This window comes from Amphibalanus amphitrite, unplaced genomic scaffold, assembly GCF_019059575.1.
Source record: "Amphibalanus amphitrite isolate SeventyFive unplaced genomic scaffold, NRLGWU_Aamphi_draft 000096F_arrow, whole genome shotgun sequence".
Classification (NCBI taxonomy): Eukaryota; Metazoa; Arthropoda; class Thecostraca; order Balanomorpha; family Balanidae; genus Amphibalanus; species Amphibalanus amphitrite.
Window position 1 is genome coordinate 516,188 of NW_024881591.1, and position 24,768 is coordinate 540,955.

Consider the following 24,768-nt stretch of genomic DNA (forward strand, 5'->3'; position numbering starts at 1 on the left):
GACATCTCTCACCTTGGCATATATCCACAAAATATAGCACTATAAACTCCCACGAGGGACGTCTCACTCCTAAAATGATGCGGCGGTTTCTACGGAACATTTCTCATAAAACTTGCTTCCTACGAGTGACACCTCTCACAGTGACATATATGTTCAAAAAATATGAAACTTCCAACTCCCTACGAGGGACTTCTCTCACCATTAGGTGCACATATTTACAAAATGTAACACTCCTCTCCCCACGAGGGACGTCTCACACATCAAAATCTGAATCTCTAACTCCCTACTTCACTTGAAAGTGAGGCGGCGGTTTCCACGTCCAAACTCCTCGAGCACATCGTCATAGTTCAGAGCTATGTCACGGTTCAGGTAAAGAAGTGCCAAGCCGTTAAGACGATGCTGTGACATGGTGGATCGGAGATAGTTCTTTAAGTACTTAAGGGCGCTGAAACACCGCTCATTGGTCGCAGTGGTTACAGGCAGCGTAGCATATATGTGTAGCAGTTTCTTCATGCACTGAAATGTGCCCATCGTTTCCGCCTCGCTCATGGCACTTAGAACGTTGTCCGGCCGCTCCTCCTCCGCCACATTGCCCCAGAATTCCTGCCAGCGAAGGAATTCGGCGTGCACTTCATTCATGCTGGCATCCATGAAGGGGTTGTAGTGCGTCACTCCATCCTGGCCAGATTAGGAACATGGCCATGGGAGCTATTCAGAGACTAGAGCTGCAGCATTTCTACATATCCCATAACTGACACCATACTCATGAAGTCGGAGGGCGCCTTCTGACCAGAAGCACGCCAGTGAGCCGGGAGGGCGCCCTCTGATCAGAAGCACGTCAGTGTGTCGGTGGGGCGACCTCTGATAACAAGTACCTCACCGGTGAGTCGGAAGGGCGCCTTACGATCAGAAGCACGCCAGTGGGTCATGAGGGAGCCTTACGATCAGAAGCACGCCGGTGAGTGGAGAGGGCGCCTTCTGAACAGAACCATGCCGGTAAGTCGAGAGGGCGCCCTCTGAGGAGATGCATTCCAATTAGCCGTGAGGGCGCCTTCTGATAAGAAGCATGCTAGTGAGTTGGAGGGCGCCTTCTGGTCAGAAGCACGTCAGTGAGCCGGGAGGGCGCCCTCTGATCAGGACACCAGTGAGCCGGGAAGGTGCCATAATCTAGGAGAGCGCCGCTATCGACTGGAGGAGCGCCAACACTGGACAGAGGGTCAACTCACCACCATCGTCTAGGAGGGCACCGCTATCACTGAAGGAGCGCCAAGACTGGACAAAGGGGCGTCGCCGTCATCATCTAGGAGCTCGTCGCTGTCGACTGGAGGGGCGCCAACACTGGACAGAGGGGCGCCCCATCATCTAGAAGCGCGCCGCTATCGACTGGAGGAGCGCCAACTCTGGACAGAGTGGCGCCGCCATCATCTAGGAGCGCACCGCTATCGACTGGAGGGGCGCCAACACTGGACAGAGGGGCGCCACCATCGTCTAGGAGAGCGCCGTTATCACCAGAGGAGCGCCAACACTGGACAGAAGGGCGCCACCTTCGTCTAGGAGGGCACCCTATCTCTGCAGGAGTGCCAAGACTGGACAGAGGGTTCGCCGTCATCATCTAGGAGCTCGTCGCTGTCAACTGGAGGGGCGCCAACACTGGACAGAGGGGCGCCCCATCATCTAGGAGCGCGCTGCTATCGACTGGAGGAGCGCTAACTCTGGACAGAGGGGCGCCGCCATCATCTAGAAGCGCGCCGCTACCGACTGCAGGAGCGCCAACTCTGGACAGAGGGGCGCCGCCATCATCTAGGAGCGCACCGCTATCGACTGGAGGGGCGCCAACACTGGACAGAGGGGCGCCACCATCGTCTAGGAGGGCGCCGTTATCACCAGAGGAGCCGGAGCGCCAACACTGGACAGAAGGGCGCCACCATCATCTAGGAGGGCACCGCTATCACTGGAGGAGCACCAAGACTGGACAGAGGGTTCGCCGTCATCATCTAGGAGCTCGTCGCTGTCGACTGGAGGGGCGCCAACACAGGACAGAGGGGCGCCACCATCATCTAGGAGCGCGACACTGTCGACTGGAGGGGCGCCAATACTGGACAGAGGGCGCCGCCATAATCTAGGAGCGCGCTGCTATCGACTGGAGGAGCGCTAACTCTGGACAGAGGGGCGCCGCCATCATCTACATAAGAGCGCGACACTGTCGACTGGAGGGGCGCCAACACTGGACAGAGGGGCGCCACCCACCATCATCTAGGAGCGCGACGCTATCGATTGGAGGGGCGTCAATACTGGACAAAGGGGCGCCACCGGGCCACCATATCGTCTAGGAGGGCGCCACTATCACCAGAGGAGCGCCAATACTGGACAGAGGGGCTTCGCCATCAACTAGAAGCGCGCCGCTATCGACTGGAGGAGCGCCAACACTGGACAGAGGGGCGCCAGTCACTGAGGGCGCCGGGGACGATGAGCCAAAGGGACAGGGCATGCACGGAATGTCCTGTATGTGCGTACGCCACTGCTTGCATTTAAGGCAAATTTAAGATGGATCTTTTTTCCTGTCAGCCTATTATATTAATTTCTACAATACCTTCAACTTGCTATGTACCTTTTTGTCTGTTTTTAGTCGCATCTTGTAGAAAATCATCGTGTAGACCGAGAACGCAATGTGTGGACCTCCACCTATGAGGTGGGGACTAGATGGGACCACTCCAGTGGCAGCGGAACACCTTCAATTAAGGGGGCACTGCCGACTTTTGGTCCCATTCTTTCCATGCAACGCCCATAGGGCTAATATTAAAATGTCAAAATCAAAGGGGGGCACGGTGCCCCGGTGCCCTACCCGTTCCGCCGCCTATGAGTCCCGCTCCCGACAGATCCGGGAGCCGCACCTCTTTTCTAGCTTTCAAAAGAGCGGCAAATAAGCGGTCAGCATTGCTCCCAGAGACGCCACCTGAAGCTGGACGGACGACGGACAGTTCCGCTGCCGAGCGATTGAACTGCGGTGCTACGAGGCGGCTTCGCGTGCACTGCATTAGCACCTTCTAGCGGGAGTAAGAGGGCTAACGAACTCGCCAAGGCCTATATGTGTAAAGCATTGTGCAAAGGCGAGTGTCTTACCTTAGGAAAATACCTACCCAGATTAACTGCTGCACCGCGGTCATTGCAGGGCTGAGGGTACGTCGTTCGCTCCGCTTCGGCGAGGTGGAGGTCAGACTGCCCGGCTAGGTGGTTTTAGCCGATATGCAGGCCCCGTTTGCCGGGCCCCGTCGAGAAGAAGGAACGCCACACAGCAAAGAATATTTGCTCCGGGCCCGCTACACTGGTCCGGCTCGTAAGTCGTAACAAATTAACAATACCTGCGCTAGCGTCGTCGACCGTCGTTCGACTGCGCCCAGTACCGCTCAGTGGAGAGTCCTGCCGAACTCCTCTGCGTGTGCCCAGATCATTCGTTGCGCGCGGACACAATCGTCCGACGGAGACCGCTGTGCATTATGATCGGGTGGTTACCACCTTGGTCGCCGGCTTTCACACCCAGCCGAGCCGTCTGGCTACGCCCCAAATGATCGTCTAAGCCTTTCGATTGGTTTGTAACTCGGGTCTAATATCGAAATGTTTGGGAGTTAGTGTAGTGTTCGCTATGGCAGTTGTTTAGCGCATTTCACACGACCTCACGTGACTCCGCCATTTTGTGTGAAATACAGTTTACGTTCCACCTGGCCATTGTATACAACAGATATCAGTTCGGATTCCACAACACTACATTTTGGCGACTAAGCACGAGATAAGTGCGGACTCAAGTGAAATCGCGTGTCGCGAGTATCCGAGTAACCTTTTTTTTGTGTTTCGGCCCGCGGTACGGCCATGAGCGGCGACAGTGGACCGCCCCTACCCGCGCCGTTTTTGCCCCATCCCGGGACGCCGGCCGTCCCGTGGAGGAACTGGGAACAAAAGTTCGAACTTTATCTGTTGGCCAGGTGCGGCACGAGCCCCCTGCCCCCCGAGCAGCGGCGCGCTCTGCTCCTGTGCGCGATCGGTGACGAGGCGTACCGGGTGTTCGACACCCTGCCGCCGGTCGCGAAACGTGACGGCGAGGACGACTACGACGTCACCCTCCGCCAGCTCCGGGAGTTCTACACTCCCCGGACCAACGTCATCGTGGAACGATTCCGGTTCCGACAGCGAGCCCAGGCCCCCACAGAGTCCACAGCAGACTTCGTTGCTGCTCTGCGCGGCCTGGCTCGCACCTGCCAGTTCGGCGCAATGGAGTCGGAACTCATCCGGGACGTGGTGGTGGAGAAGACCCCCCACCAGCGCCTGAGGGAGCGGCTTCTTCAGGACAGGGACCTCACTCTGGACAAGGTCCTGAGCGTCGCAGAGACCTATGAGGACTCCCTGCGGGAGGCTGCAGCCATCTCCCAACCAGTTGCAGCCCCACCAGTCTCATCTGTGGCAAAAGTTACGAGGAAGCCACAACAGAAGCGACAGCAGCAGCAGCAGCAGAGCGCCAGCAGCGACTTCTGCACCAACTGTGGACGTGAGGACCACGCACCCAGGGATGCTGCCTGTCCAGCCCGCAGAGTGACGTGCCACTCCTGCGGAAAGAAGGGCCACTTTGCCAGCTGGTGCAGAGGTGGCAGTGGAGCAACCCCAGCAAGGCCAGCTCAACGACAGCACCACAAGGCAGTGAAGGAGCTGAACGTGCTCTCCTGTGCTGCCACCACTGGGTCACGCCTCACCTGTACCGTCCAGGTGACTGCAGGTGACGTCACACAGGAGGTACCCCTCCAGGTGGACACGGGTGCCACCTGCTCACTCCTGAGTGTGAACCGTGCCAAGGAGCTGTTCAGAGGCGTGGCGTTCAGCCCCTCCAGCTCACGGCTCTACGGATTCGGCCAGCAGCCACTCTCAGTCCTGGGAACGCTGCCTACCACAGTGACCTACAATAATCAGGCTGTGCCAACCAACTTCTACCTGGTGGACACCAAGAAGACGGAGGCCATCATGGGCATGGACCTGCTGCAGGCCCTGGGAGTCACCCTCCACCCAGCCTCACACAGCGTCTACACGGTGGCAGGCTCAGCCCCGTCAGAGCTGCCTGCCATCGAGGGCTACGTGCACCGCATCAAGCTGAAGCCGGACGCAGTACCAACTGCCTACAAGCTGCGCCGGCTGCCCCTCTCCGTGCGAGAGGAGGTCTCAGCAGAGCTGAACAGTCTGCTGGAAGCAGGCATCATCGAGAGGATCGACTCCTCTCAGTGGATCAGCCCGCTGACCGTCTCAAGGAAGAAGGACGGCAGGATCAGGGTCTGTGTAGACCTGCGTGGGCCGAACAGCCAAATCGTCCCAGAGGTTCACCCACTGCCCACGATCGACGAGCTGGAGTCCAAGCTCTGCGGCACCCTCTACAGCAGGATCGACTTGAAGTCGGCCTACCACCAGCTGCGTCTGCACGAGGACTCGCGTGACATCACCGCCTTCCTCACGCCAGACGGCCTGATGCGCTACACCAGGGTCCCGTTCGGCCTGGTGTCTAGCGGCAGCGCTTTCCAGAAGCTGCTCAGTCATCTACTGCAGGGTATCGACGGCTGCGGACACTATCTGGATGACATCCTGGTCACCGGCCGTGATCAGTCCGAGCACGACAGGCGCCTCCGCACCGTGCTGGACCGCCTCAAGCAGGCAAATGTCACCATCAACACAGAGAAGTCCTCCTTCAGCCAGCCAGAGGTGGAGTTCTGCGGTCATCAGCTCTCCAGACACGGAGTGGTACCTCTCCTGTCTACCACCAAGGCCGTGGCCGAGGCCCCGCCTCCCACCAACGTAAAGGAGCTGCGCAGTCTCCTGGGCTCAACCGGCTGGTTCAGCAGGTTCGTGCCTCAGTACTCCGCTGTGGTGAGACCCCTCGCCATCATGCTGAAGAAGGACGCCACGTTCCAGTGGACCAAGGAGGCCAACGACGCCTTCAACGAGGTGAAACGGCTCATCTCAGCCAGGCCGGTGATGAAGCCCTTCAGCGCCCGCCTCCGGACGATCGTGACGACCGACGCCAGCGACCGCGGCGCCGGTGCCATGCTCACTCAGATCCAGCCGGACGGCGAGGAGCGGCCGGTGGCGTACTGGTCCCGCTCCTTCACCGACGCCGAGTCACGGTACTCCGTCTCCGAGAAGGAAGCCCTCAGCGCGGTCAATGCTGTCGAGCATTGGCGGACGTACCTGTGGGGCCGTTCATTCACCCTGCGGACGGACCACTCTGCGCTCACCACTCTGCTCACGCCGAAGACGTCCAACCGCGCCGGCGCACGCATCGCCAGGTGGCAGTCCCGCCTGCTGCCGTACTCGTACACAGTGGAGTACCGGCCCGGGCGCAGCATCCCAGTGGCTGACGCCCTGTCGCGGCTGCCGCTGCCGGACACCGGCGCCGCCGAGACGGACGGCGACGAGATCGTCGCCCTGCTCACCGATGACGTCAGTGACGTCATCACTGATGACGACGTATGTGCCGCGTCGGCCGCCGATCCAGTCATGGAGCAGCTGCGGTCTGTCATCCGCACCGGCTGGCCCGACGCCGCGCGCCAGTGCACGCCAGAGACGCGCGACTACTTCGCCGTGCGGCACGAGCTGCAAGTCCGCCAGGACGGAGTCGTGCTGCGCGGCCCGGACCGCGCCGTCGTCCCGGCCGCGCTCCGCTCAAAGTACCTCCAACTGGCGCACCGAGCGCACGACGGTGTCGTGCGAACCAAGCAGCTCCTGCGTGACCTCGCCTGGTGGCCTGGAATGTCGAAGGACGCCGCTGCACTGGTCGCCGACTGCCCGTCCTGCCACGCAAAGGACGCCGTGCTGACGCAGCAGGCGCGCCCCGCGCCGCTGCAACCGGTCGAGCTTCCAGACCGGCCCTGGTCTAAGCTCGGACTGGACATCGTGGGCCCGATCCCCGGCGCCCCACCGTCTGCAAAGTACGCCATTACTATGACGGATTACCATAGTAAGTGGCCAGAGGTCGCTCTGACGTCATCCATCGAGACTGATGACGTCATCCAGTTCCTGAGCCAGGCCTGGTCCAGAGAGGGACTGTGTGACGAGCTGGTGACCGACAACGGACCCCAGTTCACCAGCGACAAGTTCCGACAGTATCTGGCCCAGCGCGGTATCAGACACCACACGTCTGCCGTCTACTGGCCGCGCGGAAACGGAGCAGTGGAGCGGCTCAACCGAGAGGTGAAGGTGTGGCTCAAGGAGGCCACACAGCTGCAGTCGCGGACGGCCGCCAGCTTCAGCGGACACGTGCGACAGCGCCTCGCTCTGTACCGAGCGACCCCGCACTGCACCACCGGTCAGTCACCCTCGGCGCTCCTGCACGGCCGGCGCATGCGTCTGCACCTGCCGGTCACCACAGAGACTCCGCCGCGCGACAGCTCGCTACAGCACCGAGTCGCTACCCAGCAGCAGCGCAACAGCCGCGGGTACGACTCGCGACAGGCCACCCGGCCGTCAGATCTCCAGCCTGGCGACACGGTGCGCGTGCGGCGACAGGGGCACGTGCCCAAGAACCAGAGTCGGTTCTCCAGCCCGCGCCGAATCGCCAGACAGCTCGGCCCGGCGACCTTCATCCTGTCCGACGGGACAAAGAGGAACGCTGCACACCTCGCCCGCATCCCAGACGCGGCGCCGACCGGCTCAGCACCTCCGAGCACCGACGGGCCGGAACCGCCGCCGCCGCCGCCGCCGGCTGACCCGGCTCCTCCGAGCTCCGGCGAGCCCCAGCCGCCATCGCCGCAGCCGACAGCGTCCACCGCGCCACCTACAGCGCCGACAGAGAGCGCCCGCCCGTCAGATGTCGCTGACGTCGCGCTGCCGGCCGCCACCGGCGCTGCTCGCGACCGGTCCCCCGGTGGGCCGCGCCCGCCTCAGAGGGCGCCCGTCGGCGGCACCCCGCGCCGTGAGTTGCCGGCCTCCTCTCGAGGACGCCGCCGATTCTTGCCGCGCCGATTTACGTGATCGGCGAGAAGTGTAACTTCAAGGGCCGGCGGGTGTAGTGTTCGCTATGGCAGTTGTTTAGCGCTTTTCACACGACCTCACGTGACTCCGCCATTTTGTGTGAAATACAGTTTACGTTCCACCTGGCCATTGTATACAACAGATATCAGTTCGGATTCCACAACACTACAGTTAGGACATGTTAAATCCGTGTTCATGAACAAACATACATTATGCAACTAAAACGCTTTACTTACTTTAACTTTTCTAGGCTGATGACAAGGCATACATCTATTTCATTGCAATATTTCTAAAATGTAAATAAATCATGAGCAATGAGCATAAAAAACAACAGCGATCCACTAGAAGCTAGTGTGGAAATCCACTGACGTAGGTCGCCTCGTACTGGCGCAGCTCGTAGCTCGTCCAGCAGCGCCAGCGTCTCCCGCACCCGGCCGCCCGCCTGCACCATCAGCCGCTGGAAATTGCTGCGCTGCCGCTCCAACATTAGCTTGACCGCCTGGCCGGCCCGGCGGATGCGCGCCGTCCGACGCACGCAGTGTACGTCTTCAACAGCGCCGGGATGTCGTACGACACGACCGCGTCCACGGCGTCCACGTCAATACCGCGCGCTATAGCCTCGAGCACACCAGCGCGGCCATCTAAGCTAGCGCGCGCCGCCGCCGGCACGCCGGCACTACCCCACAGAACTCAGTCACGCGCGCGCCCAGCACAGACAGCGGTAGCTCCAGCTGGTGCGCCACCTCGTTCCAGTTGACCAACACGAGCGAGCGTCGCCAGTCGGGCTGTCGGAGCAAATGGTGCATCAGCAGCGGCTTCAGCGGCTGCGGCGCCACCACGTTGAACGACTCGCTCAGCTCGGCCGGCGTGGTGAACCTGCCGACGAACTGACCGGGCAGTGCGACGGCGGCGGCCGCCGTGCCGACCACCAGCAGTCGCGGCTGGAACAGCGACATTCGCTCCAGCTTCTCCGGCCTCCGGGTTCTGTGACAGGGTGGCCAAGAATGGCAGCTTCTGAAGCGGCAGGTGAGGCGCGCAGACGGCGGCGGCCGTCAGCCGGCCGGCGATGCAGGGCGGCGGGCCGTGGCCGCCGCCGCCCGCTCCACCGCTTTCAGCCAGCCCGTCTCGGCCATCTCGATCACCCGGTCGGCTTCGTCGATCACCAGGTAGCGCAGGTGCGGTAGCGAGAAGCCCTCGGCGCTGGTTATGTGATCCATCAGCCAGCCGGGAGTGCTCACCACGATCAGCCAGGGAGGCCGGGCCGCGCGGCACCACCGCCACCAGTTGGCGCCCCCTCGTGCCACTGTGTCTCCACCCAGCAGCTGGACGCAGAGCGGCGTGTCGGCGTCGTACTGGCGGAACACGGCGGGCACCGAGCGGCCGGCCGGCGCCGAGACTCAGAGGTCGGCCGGTGGCAGTGGCGACTCTGCGGCCGCCAGCAGCTCGGGCAGCACGGTCACCTGCACCAGGAACACCTGTTCGATGCCCTCGGCGGCCAGCCGGGCGCGCAGCTCGGGGTAGAGCGCCGGCAGATTGGCCGGCGCCGGCCGCCGGTCGCCAATCGGCTGCAGGTGCGCCAGCCAGTCGGGAAGCGCACGCGGTGCACGGTCTGTCGGCTCGAGCGCTCCACCTCGTCCAGCACGGTGAAGTCGTCAGCGGCGGCGTCTCCGTCCGACTCGGAGGTGTCCTCATTGTCGTTATTGGCGACGGCGGCTGCCGCTGTGCGCTCAGTCAGGTCGGCCATCACAGCAACACTCGCCGATGATTGGCGTCATCGAAACCGTCGGACGATGGTGGATTCATCACCGTTTTTGCAGCAGAGACTGGAAAAACCTCAGCAATAAACAAGGAAAAACCTCACAACATGCCACAGCCTGCAATTGTGCATATTGTTATTATATTTCTCACATGACAGAAAATATTGGCTGCTTTATTCTAGGAACTGGCATGAAAAGCATAAGCTAAAATCAAGCTAAGTGAATTATTATTGTATTTCAACATGAGACTGGGAAGAAATCCTTGTCACTGTCAACATGACCAGTGTAACGGATGGGCTGCATGAACATTTCGGCGCATGATCTGAAAACTCTGTGAGCAGAAATTTCAGCGCTGAGGTGAACAAATAACATTTCGGCCGCAATTTGCCTGGTGCCTCCACAATTTTGCAAAACTAACTCACAATACTTACAGCCAGTTTTAACATGATCCCTGCATGACTCATGCATGCAAGATACACATGCATTCAATATCAGCACAGTGCACACACAACAGTTATGGATTCATTTACATTTTACAACATTACTATTATTTTCTTTTCCTTCAATATTGGCAGCATGACTTGCTGAGCTCAGTGGCCCAATCTTATGACAGCAAGTATGTTCGGGTTCGCAACCATGCAAACTTTGCACGTTTGGCTTCAAAAACAAGCCTTTATACATTTCTTTCATGCTATTCAATTTCTTTTTTTAAATTTACTGTCATTGATCTTGAAAATCTTGCCATTTTGGTCTTAGCCATGTCCATTGCACCTTCCCTATTCCGCACAGCTCAAGTAAGTTCCACCCAAAAGTAGTAGTGGTATCAGTAGTTGGCGCCTTGCATTGTCAAATGTAGCTGAATATGTGAAAACAGTGACATATTTATTTAAAATCTTGAGTCCAATGAGCCTACCCTCTCTGCCTCTCCTTCCAGCATTTGTTCAAGCACCTTCAATTTTCGAAAATGATCTTCCATCATTATTTTCCACTTCCGTGCGACTCGCACGAGCAATGAACCACTAATGAACCGCACAAGCAGACCACTAGTTAATAATGTGCTATCATCTTGCTGTTGGGTACTTGTAGCAAAAAGATAATATAAACGAAAAAACTAACACCACAACACCAAACACCAGTCTTGTTGGTTCCTTTTGGTCCTGCCTGGTGACTAAGGCTCTTTCTTTACGCAATATCATCAGTATTCCTCTTCTAATCTTGAAGCCCAGATGCTTTACAAATTGGCCATGAATGATACTAAATTATTATATCAACTGGGAAGCGCAAATCACGATAATTAGTAACAAATGAGGCCAATTTGAATTGTTCCAACACGACATCAAAAAAATCGACGGGGTCGCCCGTCTATTTTTTGGGCTGTTTTTCTACAAATAATGGCGCAAAATAACACTCCATTAATGCCGCATTTGCCGTTGGTGAAACTCGTTGGCTATTTTTCTGGCTGATATTTTTTCACGCCGGCGGATATTTTTTCGGCTGGTTGGTGAAACTCGTCGGCTGGTTTTCGACAGAAAAATTGCGCCGGGCTGCTATTTTTCTGTTGGTAAAACTGGCCTCTGATCTGTGCAGTTCTTCCAGGGCTATCAGACCCCGTTTGAAGTTTGACGATCGGCCCAGTTGTTTCGGAGTTAGGAGGGGGGGGGGGGGGGGTTATGGAGAGCCCCCTCCCCCAGTAGGGCGTGTTATACGCAGACCCCAGCACTGGCGGATCCAGGCTTGCGTTTTGGGGGGGGCCAACTCATGCTGGAGCCAAACCTAGGGTACCCCCAAATCCTGTTTTCTCATCGGATTTAGGCCACTTATTTTTCGTCACAGCCCCGACACTATGATTTTTTTTTTTAACTAGAAAGAAAAATATATAAATGGTAGCCCACCCGACCCATGCCTTTGTATTACTTTGTAAGCACTTACCATTGCTTTTGTCGACCAGTTAACCCGCTTCGAGTCAGTGCTTGGGTCCCTTTGCGGGCCGGGAGGTGGTAAAACACCCCCTGTCTAACTCGGCTCCTAGGCCACGCACTGATTGAACTATGTTTCATTAGGTACCGTTTGTGGGAGGGGGCAAACGGGCCACTTTAGACCTCTGGGAAGGTGGCATGGCCCTAAATGCCCCCTCCCTGGATCCGCCAGTGTAAGAGACCATTGGAGCTGCAGTTGGGTACCTCAGACGTCAGGGTACGCCCTCAGATGTATAGGACTCGCATGGAGACCTCTTATGCTATAGTGGACTGAAAGGACCCAAAGGAGCCTGTCAAGGGCTCCCGGAGATAGACGTGGGCCCTCAGGAGCCCGCCAGAGCCCCCAATAAGGGATAAGTGAGGCATACCAAGTGCCTGCAATTGCATATTGCATAAGCCATAACGCCTTTACAAATCAATATATTATGTATCAGTGGCAGATCCAAGGGGGGCCACATGGGTCATGACCCCCCTTGGTGCCCGGAGGCACCACAGGCGTGTCAGGGGCACCACCGGCCTAGCAGGGGCACCACCAGCCCGCCAGGGGCACCACAGGCCTAGCAAGTAGCAAGGGCACCACGGGCCTGTGAGGGGCCCCACAGGCTTGTCAGGGGCACCCCAGGTCTGTCAGGGACACCAGAGACCTGCCAGGGGCGCCGCCGGCCTCGCAGGGGCACCATGGGCCTGTCAAAGGGGCACCAGAGACCTAGTAGGGATACCACAGGCCTTACAGGGGCACCACCGGCCTTACAGGGGCACCTTGGGCCTGTCAGGGGCATCACAGTCCTGTCAGGGCCCAGGGGCACCAGCGGCCTAGCAGGGGCACCACAGGCCTGCCAGGGGTACCACCGGTCTAGCAGGGGCACCACCGGCCTCGCAGGGGCACCATGGGCTTGTCAGGGGCCCCACCGGCCTCGCAGTGGCACCACCGGCCTCGCAGGGGCACCACCGGCCTCGCAGGCATCACGGCATCACGCAGGCCGCAGGGGCACCTTGGGCCTGTCGGGGGCATCACGGGCCTGTTGGGGGCACTTAAGGCTTGTCAGGGGCACCACAGTCCTGTCAGGTCCCAGGGGCATCAGCAGCCTAGCAGGGGCACCCTAGGCCCGCCAGAGGCTCCACAGGCCTGCCAGGGTCCAGGGGCACCACAGGCCTAGCAAGGGCACCACGGGCCTGTCAGGGGCACCTCAGGCTCCCGTGCTACCCCCCCCCCCCCGGATCCGCCAGTGATGCCACACCACGCGAAACACCGCCAACTACCAGCTGCCGCGCCATAAACACGTGCCAACAACAGTCTTTTTGAAGGTCGACTCCGCTCGCGCAACTTTTGACTGACCCTCACTGCTACCATATTGCTTCCATATTATGCTGTGGAAACTTTACTTCACCAAGTGGCTAAAAACCTCCATCAAGGTATATTTTCTTAGAAATTTTCTGACGTTTTGGGGGGGGGCCAAACAGGCCACTTTAGGCCTTTGGGGGGGGCCATGGCCCCCGTGGCCCCCCCCCTGGATCCGCCAGTGGACCCCAGTAGGGCGCGGGCTAGTTATTCCCTCCGGCGTCCATGCATGCTGGTAATGTGGGGACAGACTCGCGATAACAATGACCGGTTTGTTTGCTGATAATGTTCCAAAGTCATACGCCGATTGCGACATTTCTCCAGCGGGACTTCCATGGCATTTTGCTAAATAAACAGCAAATAGCTGTGATGGCTCAGACTGGCGTGCAGCCGCTTATCGCGTGACCGTTTTGGAAGCGGCTCAGCATTTCATCGGCCGTCCTTACCGACCGTGACAAGTAGCTCGGCTCCGAGCCGACTGAAGACAGCTACTTGCTTATTCCGTGGCAGCGGCGGGGTCTGCCCCCGGTTATGTAAACCGGTTCTCGGTATTGTTTATCAACTGTGCTGTTTCCAGCAATGAGACGGGCTTTCCGCGAAGACGAGCAGGATGGCGTCACCGTTCATGGAAACTTTTCAATTCAATGGCGAACGGCTCATCGCTTACAGCACGCTAAGACTCCGGATGTTTTCCTACCGGAACTTTGTGTGGGAACTACCGTCATAAATGCCAGCTTAGCGGTAAACTGGTATTGACAATGGGATAATAAAACACAATGAATTTGTTGCAGGGGCTGGTCGGTGCCGAGACACGAGTTGATACATGAGTGGGTGCACCATTGTTCAGCTCCTACCGACTCTGAGGTCATCCCGTCTGACCGGTGAAGCAGTCTCTGCCGACAGCCCGCCACCGCCGCTGACCACTAATTAAGACGCCGCCCCGCCACCCGTCTCTCTTCGTACGTGTATAATAGCCACCGGTGGGCGCCGGTAAAAAGGCCCGCTCCCGCCGAGCTCCCACCGAGACCCAGGGCCGGAGGTGACGCCAATTTCCGCTAATGACGCTCATCATCTGGAGCCGCTGGCCGCGGACGCTGATCGGGGACGGCGCCTGATGAGGGGAGCAGTGGCGGCTCCCTGTCGGAGCCCGGAGCCGGCGGGCGGCGCGGCGGGTCGCGGGCCCTCAGCCGCGGGGGTCGGCCGGCCCCTCCCCGAGCCGCCGACCAGGAGCGAGCTCCGCCGAGCGACGGAGAGCAGTGGGAAGCGAGTCCCGATGATGGAGGACGCTATTGTGCTGCTGTTGGACGATATAATGTGATCAGCCAGGTTAATTTGATGGGCTATCGACCTGATCGGACAATTACGCTCCACGTGGCGAGCGATGGGCGATCGCCGGTTCACGGCACGAGTGCGTTCATCATCCCGCACAACAGCCGGTCTAAACTGCGCAGCTTAGCGGCTGGATGCCTTCATTAAGTGGCATGACCTCGGAAGCATGGCACAACTACTTGCAATCATGTTTGAAATGCGTCAGACGGTCGGCGTGTCATAACAGTCATTCATTGATGATGAAGCGTTCGATGGTCCGTTTCGAATCCGGTCACGATCTTTTTTTTCTGGTGGCACGCTTCTCGAGTTACTCATTTTTGCTTGTCGCCAATTTCTCATGAAGAATCACAATGCCGATTTATCCGATTGGTGCATTGCACTGAAGTTGGAGTGCAAGTTGTCCTTCCGCTCTCGTCCACTTTGGGACACCCATCCTCCCTCTCGAGCTCACCGTCCACCAAACGTAAGATGTCCCTCGACCCTCCGTCCTCTAGCTGGCCCGTCCATCCACCCGCCAGAGATAAGATGGCCCTCCTGGCGCATACCGCGGTCCGGCGACACCTGCGCGCCTACAGGTGCCGGTGCGCCGGCCGGTCCGTGGGTGCCGGTTTTTGCCGCTGGCCGCGCGCGGTCACCGTCCCCACAGAGGGCCTGGGGCGCAGCAGGTGCAGAGGGGCGCGGGTGCCCCGGCCCGGCACCGGCTGGTCGGCGGCCGCGGGCCGCTCAGGGGAGACAGACACGCGAGATACCTCCTCAGCTCCCGGCAGACGCCGTGCATGGCAACGGGGCAGGGAGAGGGGGGGGGAATGACCCCGGCCCTAGGGGACGGGCCAGGAGAGGACGGTGACCTGGCGGCCTCCGCGCCCAGCGGGCGGAAATGGAGATGGGGTGGTGCATTAAATCACGGAACAATTTACCCAAGGGTGCAACGGTCACTGACCAGCATTCCTAGAAACTTGAAATACCAACCCTGAATGGAAATAGTTAAGGCACGTATACCGACAAGACGAGATTTGCATTGGTACAGTTTCAGAGCATCAATCTGCCGATACATAAAATTGAAACTTTAAATGCCGCCCTGCAGCAAGGTCGTTGCTGAATGAGGTATAATCGGCTGAGATGCGTATTGGTTCTGCCTCAATACTTCAGAAAACTTTATATCGCCTACATTTATAGGCCTGTAGATGCTCCTTTGACGTTATTTTTGAGCCAGCAAGATGTATCCAGATATCACAGCAGACTAATTTAGGACGGCTCACCGCTCCATTTAATCTCCAACTTCCTCTCGATCTCCTGTCATACATGCCCGGCGGGCATCATGTTTAGTTTTTATCACCGGAGCGTGTGTAAGTGCTTCCCTAATCACCCCACATCTGGCCATGCACCATCTGTTTGGTGCATTCGGTCTTGGCATGTAGCTGTGTTCACCCTGCGGCCTGTGCGCGGGATTTACTCGGCGCCCGGGGCGGCTGCATCCGGGAGACACCTGCCGCCGCCCGGGGTCACTGCCGTGATACCTTCCGAGTCTCGACCTGCAGCAGGGCAGGGCGGCAGGGCCCGGCCCCCGGCCTGTTGTCGGGCCCGGCCGCCACCTGTGTCATGTGCTGCAGGGAGCTGGAGGGGGTGTCAGCGGCCCCGCTCTGGTCAGTGAACCGACTGAAACCGACAGGTGTCAGGTGCGACCCCGGCCCCGCCCCCTAGACTGGCGTGCTCACATGGAACTGCACAGTGCACAGATATTAGCCTCATTTATTTAGTTGGTACCAACTCACGGTTCCGCCCATGAAACACTTTCAAATCATTAGCTGCAACCTATCCATCCCTGCTTTGGGGATCGAAAACGTCAAGAGCAGGAGCAAGGTCATTGCTGTGCATCAGCGACACGGGTTTAGTCATTTTAGTAGATGGTGATATGTCGTGACAAGCGGTTAGCGCCGTTGCGATCGAGCATGAAAATGTTGCAAACCTAACCTGTGTCGGCGTAAAGCGGGTTCGTTGATACCACTTACTGATCCCGTCCACGCTGACACCACGTGGGTGTCGGTGGGGGAGGGGGGGGGGGACTGGGTGGCACAGGTGTCCGCCGGTAAAGTGCCACACCCCCCCCCCCCCTGCACGGCGTGCAGTGCAGCTGCCGGCGCCAACAACACCCGGACACACAGCGCGCCACCCCGGGGCGCAGTGTTGCACACACACGCATAAACAGGCCCACGGACGCTAGCCATGTGGCAGGACAGAGGTGAGGCTCGACTTGGGGGCGGAGGAGGGGAGACACGGCTCACGGCTGGTATATGAGGAGTAATAGCTCACACCCTGCAATCTGCACACGTTGATAATTGATACTTGCCTATCACGTCGTTGACAAGTGAAGATCTGATTTACCATTTTGCGTCCATATTTTAGAGAACGATGACACGTCATCACACGTCACTTTCTGTCACCTATCGGGCTATGATGTCATTTGTCGCTGACGTCCGCTTAGAGGCCCGCTCAGCTTGCCGACCGACGCGAGGCCCGCCGGATGTCCAACCTCCAGCATCCGTACATTCAGTAGCCTCGTATATGATTGCCACCGCAACCGTCACAGACCCCTCCGGCTCACTGACCGCATCGGTGACGTCACGGGAGGTGAGTGTGACGTCACTCTGGCCCCGGACATGCCGTCATTGTTCGTCGAGCCCCTGGACCAGTGACCAGGGGAGCAGAGCGGACTCATAGGTCTAGTGAGCCGTGATTGTGGGAGGCCGTATGATTCGTGTTACCCCGTGGTGGGCCAGCGCAGAACACTAGTAGTGAACAGGGTACGGCCGTGGCAGAAGTCAGGAACACGCAATATCACTATCATGACATTTTCATCATAAGGAAATCAGTTCTTTCCCTGACACTAAAGCCCCGATTGTTTGAATTTATTCAGTCGATTGGTTCTTAACAACATTCCGGCCTAATTGAGTCGCAAATATTTATCCTATGAAGACTATCGGGGGAAATATTGTCCGGTTCCCAAATACAGCACCGATTATGCAGACGTGTGTCCGCGGACGGACGGAACGTGCCCGTTGTCACGTTTTCCTGGAACCGGCGCCTGTTTTCCTCTCCACGTCTATCCCCATCTGCCCCAGCACGGCTGACCTTCCGTCCGTCGGTAAACGGACGGACAGTGGCAGTACGCGCCCTCGGCAGTTCCTTCTCTGGGACAGCCGGCGAGCCCCTCCCGCTGTCCAAACAGTGTCTCGGCCGATCTGACGCGAAAATAGCGGCCGGCGGTGACACGCGGCCAAACACTCAGCCTCGCGCGCGGGCCGGCCACAAAGGGTGCGCAGCCCGGCTGTGTGCCGAGCTGTGGACCCACGCCGCGCCGGCCGGCCGGACCCCGTGTTTGCCCACTGCAGGTCGGCGGGTACTCGGCGGACGCGGAAGGGTTCGGCGGTGACCGGTGCAGGGGCGAGATGGTGGCTAGTTGGCGGAGGTGGCCGTGATTAGAGCCGACACCTGCGCGCCTCCGTGTGCGGTCGGCAGCGCCCCGGTGGGGACGGAGGGACCACCGACGGCGCCGGACGCCGAGTGGCAACTGCCGCCGTCAGTGTGTCACTGCTCAATTTGCGGAGTCTGATGATCTTTGAACAACAGTGCTTAGTGCTTACCTATAGGGCGTCTTTCATCGACAGCTCCCATCGTTTCCTCTCGGCGTGTCCTAAAAATGAAAACAAGAAAATTGCCGAACATGGCTGGGCTCCGAAGCGCTGAAACAGCTCTCAACTTTCAACTCATCATCCGCAAGGTTGATATCACCCATACCTACCTGTGACGTAATATAGCTGTGTGACGTCACCGCTGATGTTCCGCTGGTGACGTCACTCATTAAATGACATCACCTCCTGTTCGTCTGAGGTTAGTACTATCGTGACTCATCCGCCTGCTCCCGTGCGCATTTAGCAGCGTGTTCGGCTTGCCTGCTGGCGATGGCAACGCTGCAGAAAGAAACAGGTGATGCATCCCGAGAGACGTCAGAATTGAGTATCTGTAACGTCACGATGCGCTTGTGTCCGGCATGGCGTTTTGTGTAAGTTCTGTTACGAAACGGAGCTGTACCAGCTTTGCATTTGAGATACCTACAGGGTGTCTCAAAAGTTCGCTTACAGGTACCAGCCATGCTTTTTTGTCAATAATTCGGAATCAACATGAAATTAACAGTCGAAATTTTGCATGGGCATTGGTAACAACCTTCCTCAAGCAGCTTCATTGTTTTCAAGCGCATTCGACCCTTCATGAGCACACAAAAAGTGTTCACCTCTGACCATGGATCAGGCATGAAAATGGAGGTCGCATACTCGGGTCGGCTGAGAAACTCTCTGCTTCACGAGTAATGGGAATGGTTAGGTCGGAAATGACACATGACGAAGTGTCGGCGAGGATGAGTACAACATGATGGTCATCTATAAAAACGGTGGCTAAAATTTTTGAAGGACAAAACCATGCGAGACTAAAGGAGAGGTTCTACAAAGCAGAACCTCTCCTGAGGAAAACACTCCGGAACCCAGCGAAGGTCTTGGCATTGGGAATGACGAGCGTTCGGGATTTGCAAATTTTGCAAAATGTTTCTAAGAAACAGATGGCCGACACATTCTGCTACGATATGCTGCGAAAAATTTGCCCCTGGCACTTCCCATTTGTTCAGGAATGGGGTTGTTTTGAAAAGGAAAATGGTGCTTGGGAGGTCGGCGCCAGTCATTCATGAAGGAGTTAGCGCCAGAGAAGACCTACAAAATACTCACGGATGGTGTCGATGCAAGCTGTCGGCTTTCAGGGAGAAGCGGATGTTGCCGGGGAGCTCGTCAAACCTAAATCCGACGCAGAAACTGCGGGGGAATCCCCTACAAGAGCTTGAAAGCTGGTAACCTTTTATCAGCCTTCGGCAGCTGACGGAGTGACGAAAATCGGTATGGGCAAATATTTTTGGAGATATAGCAAAGGGTTTGGTTTCCAACCTTCCGAATCAGTTGTCAAAGCATGCATATTTGTCTAGTGTACACACGGACACCAAAACCTTAGATTTTTGGCCGGTTCTTATATGCTTTATTGACATGGAAAATGTGTAAACGAACTTTTGAGACACCCTGTACTCTCTCCTCCCTCGACATAAATTAAAAAAGGGGCTCAAAATGTTTATCGGGAACGACTGAAACTTGCACCGTCTGTTTATTCGGGTTCGTCCGCATGAGTAAAGTGTCGTCCCAGACCAATCTAATCGGGAACCGGGATACGGGGTAGGGTCGATTTAGAATCAACCGCCCGGAGGCAGAGCTTCGTCCCCCCATCCTAACACATTATTTATACGATGCTGAAGTCGATAAGCGGGGGTACTTGAAGGCCGTCATTGTATGCCTGATGCTTACTGGCAAGTAGCAGGGAATCACATAGCCGGTTCAATCACCTACAGTGACCGCATAATTAACCGCAAGGACGTCTTGTCCTGCTGGGATTGGCAACATCAATACAAGTTCCGGTCTCGATTAGCGATAACTCATGATTCATCGGTTCATTGAACGCATAAATATGTAAAGTACATTCTCTCCGTTGCTCTCCGTTGACTAACATGAGTCTGCTCTTGCTGTATACCAATAAGCCAGGATGACACAGCCAAAATGGTGATCAGCGTTCGCCGCTATGGTCGTATGAAATTCACCAAGCGTTCTGAACACGTATGACGTAGGTGCTTCTAACTCACCATTGGACTTGCGGTAGCCTCAAGAGGGAAAGGCGGAACGCTCTGTGCTTGCATTTCACGTCTCACATCGAGTACGATACGATGATAGGTACCTGAAGTGAATTGCGGTCAGAACATCTGACAACATCGGGAAGCATCTCATGACAGCCTATGAATCTAGCAACAGCCGTGACCTAACCCGCGGAGTCCTTACTGAGCTGGACCTGACTCACGGAGGGCTCTGGAACTCGGTCTGACCCACGGAGGATCCTGAAGCTGGGCCTGGCCCAATGCAGATTTTAGGTCTCTGAAGTTCGGTATGGTCCCGTTGAGGTCCCTCAGGCTTGGTCTGGCCCGGATTGACCTGAGGCAGACCGGATGGTCTCTTTTGGGCCCCGCGCCGGTCTTCCCAAAGACGTCTGTCGCACCCCACTTAGTGAGATGACCTGGGAACGCCCAGTGATCAGACGTCAAGGCACCTCTCACCAGCACGGACGCGACCTGAATACCTACTATCGACGGACTCCGGTCAGCCGACGGGCATTTGCAGTCGGCATGATTCATACTGCCTTGTCATGTGCAAGTAAGTTAGCGCGAGTAATGTCAGCGACTTTAGAATGCCTTCCGACCTCGAATTTTCATTTTGTCGGGAGGCACTTAAAATTAAAATGCGAAACCGTGAAATGCGATTTATGCCGTGGTACTAAGGTCCAGTTGCCGCTGCTTTTGTGTTTGCCCCTTTGCCCCATCAGCCAAGCTCTCCGATCAGAATTATGACCATGCTTTGTTAGATCAGCAGTCAACCCAACTGTCGAATTATTGGCAGAGAGCCGCAACTTTCGCCCTGTGACAGTCCTGAGTCACTTCTTTCTAAGAGCACATCTCCTCTACGGAGACCGGACAATTCCTCTTTCAGAGGCCCAGCCGGCCTCCTGGTGACACCTATAAGATTCTCGGGTGACATGACACCATCATGTCTTGTCCGGTGTCGGCGGAGAGAGATGACGCGATGTTCTCACCATGTTCGCCGTGCCTCAATGGCGTGCCAGGCACCTACCGCAGAGCTCTGACGATGTTCCGGGCGGATAGCGCGTCTTGCTGCGCCCGCACGCCACCCGCTGGTGGATCCGAGCTACCTGTTACAGATGGGTTCCGGGAACGGTTCGCGCGGGGGCGACTGACTCACGGCTGCACGGAGAGGCACGGGGGTGGGGGAGGGGGTCGGCAGGGACACAGGTGTCGAGTGATGCAGCGTGCAGGCGCAGGGAGTAGTGGAAGGGAGAATTGGAGTTTTAGTGGCTTTCTGAACCGGGTAGCACGCGTGCTTCTGAATTAGAGTTGCAAAATTTCCCTACCGCACTACCGGCATGCCGGTAATTTTTCACTACCGCAGGTTTTTCGTGGTATCTGGCATGTCTTGCCGGTAGCATGCCGGTATCTTTGATTTTGCACAAAAAAAATATCAGCATATGATTCAAACTTTGGACACTAAGAGGCTATTGAATTGTAATAACAGCAATCTAAGCCACTGCAAAATACATTTTGTGGTAGAAGTTCCATTGCTGAGGGTAGGGGTAACACATGAACCTCAGCATTTCACAGGTTTGGGTCTAATTAGAATTATCAAGAATCTACTGTAGTCTATCAAAGGAAGAATACTCATTCATGTTGCAAAAGCACAACCAATTAGTAAGTAATGGTAGGTAATAGGTATATTAAAGGGTCATTTAGGGGTAAGCCAGAATCAAGAATGCAGGTTTTTTAGTATGCCGGTAATTTGGCGGTATTTTGCTTGGGGCGTGGTAGCATGCCGGTATCCCAGAAAATTTTTGTGGGGCGGGGCGGTGCCGGTAGCAGCCCATTGGAAAACTTTGCAACTCTATTCTGAATATTATACATATTTAAAAGACGTTATGAGCTTATGTTAAAGAAAAAAAGGAAATTGTGCGAGCAGCCCCGAGGAATGAACGCGCACTCAGCCTGAGTTATTGAAGAAAAAAAAATGTTCAAAGTCCCCAAGTGAAAGGCCCTAGGAAGGCCAGCGTAGACAAGAGAAACCGCTGTCAAGCGCCGGTAAAAAAAAAAAACTATCAGTATTTGCATGGGCTGTAGCGTAGCGTTTTCTTGTCAGACGGGTTAACTGCAGTCCCATACGGGAAGTGATTACATTGGCCCCGGCTCCTATGTCTTAGACCCGAGAGGTCAACACACGGTCCGGTATTGTGTTTCTGTCCGTTATGACCGTGATCTAGAATGAAAACATCGTGGGTTAACCCACGTTGACTCACTCACTAGTCAGATAAAGTGTGAAGGTAAAGAAAGGTTTTGAAACTATCAGGACTTTAACTTTTTTGTTCACATGCGTCGTCGAGCTTTGATAAAATGATGTGCCAGACCGTCTGCATCAAGTTATTCGGTATATTTTCTGTAAAGCATTGATTTCAATTCTTGCTACCATGATATGTTCCCCGACTGCCAGGATTGTTCGCAAGACGCCGCTCGATGCATGCAGCTCTGCCCCTATCCCACCACTGCACTACAGGGTGTCCGGAAATTGATTGCACACTGTCCATATTCACGTATCTTGCACGTGCTCCCGCCAAACCGCTTAGGGAGGTTCGCGACCCCGCCCCCGGGCACCCCAGCGTGTCAGGTGATCACGTGACCCAGCAGGTGACCTGACCCCAGCGGCAGTGAGTGGCCACAGGTCGCTTTCCGAGAGGCAGTCTTCGTGCGCGGGCCCCATATCGGGAATGGCGAGGGAGCACACTTTGGCGACGCGCTACCGCGCGGTTGGAATGATTGAAACCGGGATGACGGTAGGTGATGTTGCCCGACAAGTGGATGTATCTCGCCGGACCCTTCATTATTGACTGGTTCTCGACCGCAGCGGTGCAGCACTGGAGAATCGCAAGGGCCGTGGGAGAAAAACTGTGCTGAGCAGAGTGGCCAAAATCGTGCTCGCTAAGGCCGTGCTGAAAAGACGCCAATCGACGCGGAAACTGGCCAAAAACCTGACTGAGAAGGGTCAAGCGGTGTCGAAGACCACTGTTCACAACTACATGGCCAAGTGCCTGGGTCTCAAACCGCTCAATCTGCGCCGGCAGCCAAAACTGGCCGAAGCCCAGAAGCGGAAGCGTCTGGTATTTGCCCGGGAGCAGAAGAACTGGACCATTCAGGACTGGCGGCGCGTCTTGTTCAGCAATGAGTCTGTGTTCGAGCTCATGCACCCGCTGAATCGCCAGAACGAGTGCGTCTGGGCGCACAACAGTGCTGAAGTGCCTGCCATCGACACGGTGAAGCAGCCGCTGAAACTCATGGTCTGAGGCATGATGAGTCATTGGGGCCTGTCAGAGCTCCACATCTTCCCCCGCGGTCAGACCGTGACGGCCCAGTACTACGTGAAGGAGTTCTGAAGAAGTCTGCAGCGTCCGTGATAAGCGGAAGAGGCAGACGGGGGCGCCAACACAGGTCGAGCTGCTCCCGAAGATGTCCGAGGCGATCTTCCAGCAAGACGGTGCTTCAGCTCATCACGACGCCAGCACTCAACGGTGGTGCTGGGACAAGCTCCCAGGGTTTTGGGACAAGGGTGTGTGACTGGGCAACAGCTCTGACCCGTCTCCCATCGAGAACTTGCGGCTATCGTGCAGAGCGAGCTCGACATGATGGAGCCGGCTATCACCGAGCAAGCGCTTATCAGGAACCTCCAGCGAGCGTGGCTCAGCATTAGTGCAGAGACACTGTATAACCTGATGTGTGGCATGCACGACGACCGTATGAGGGAGTGTGTGCGATTGGGTGGAGGGTATATCGGTAAATAAACCATGACCCATGCATGTTTTGTTTCCTTGTAAAGTGGACTAGAAGAGTGCGCAATCAATTTCCGGACACCCTGTACCCCACCGGCCACCACCCGCTCGGTGACACCCCGCCTCCCCCCGCCCTGGAGCGCTGTCGCGGTCATTACCAGCCTGTTGACGCCCGGGTCCCGGCTCCTCTTCCTAAGCTGCCACGCGCCGAACAAAAACTGGCCACCGCCACTCTCGGCCACTTTTTACCCCGAGCGAGCCGCGCGGTGGCCCGGTGCGGGCGCGGCGGCCTTTTTCTGCACGGTCCACTGGGCTGGACTACTGACGGGGGTCGCCCAGCGGGGTGACCGCGGTGGACGTCCCGGCCGCTGCCGCGCCGTGCCGGAGCACTTTTTACACGGCTTATCCGCGCCGTGTGATGGTGCGTGTGTGACGTGTCGGCGGCGACGTCTGAGCCGCACATGCGCCACGGATGTCTCAAAGCCGCGGATTAGGGTGCACGGCGAGATCACAGAGTCTTCTGAGCACTGCACTGGTCTAAGTCTCATGACAGACGTGGTGTACGGAACCAAATGTTGGCAGGACAAAGTGAAAATCGCTCAATGGAATGGATTTTCGAATGAATCACACAATTATAGAACGTGCATGTCCATCGAATGAAGATAAAAATGTCAAATAGTTATACTTGCAGTGAAACAATGAAGTGCGTCGCAGAAAAACAAAACCGAGCACTTTCAAACATGGAAGCAAAATCCTCTTAACGGTAGCCAATCGGTTCTCTAAATTTCATCATCATACTCGCTAATGCTTACTTACCTAAGTGACAACAGTCATCAGTCATCATACAAATTGAAAA

General features: G+C 56.7%; 1 protein-coding gene across 1 annotated transcript; it reads left to right on the forward strand.

The window, feature by feature from the left end:
• The first annotated feature begins 990 nt into the window (after positions 1 to 990).
• LOC122380356 (uncharacterized protein K02A2.6-like) lies at positions 991 to 23,429 on the forward strand. The gene is made up of 3 exons (XM_043363443.1): positions 991 to 996; positions 4,009 to 7,829; positions 22,994 to 23,429. Exons 1-3 carry the CDS (start codon positions 991 to 993, stop codon positions 23,427 to 23,429), a joined length of 4,263 nt encoding a protein of 1,420 aa, XP_043219378.1.
• The last annotated feature ends 1,339 nt before the right edge of the window (positions 23,430 to 24,768 follow it).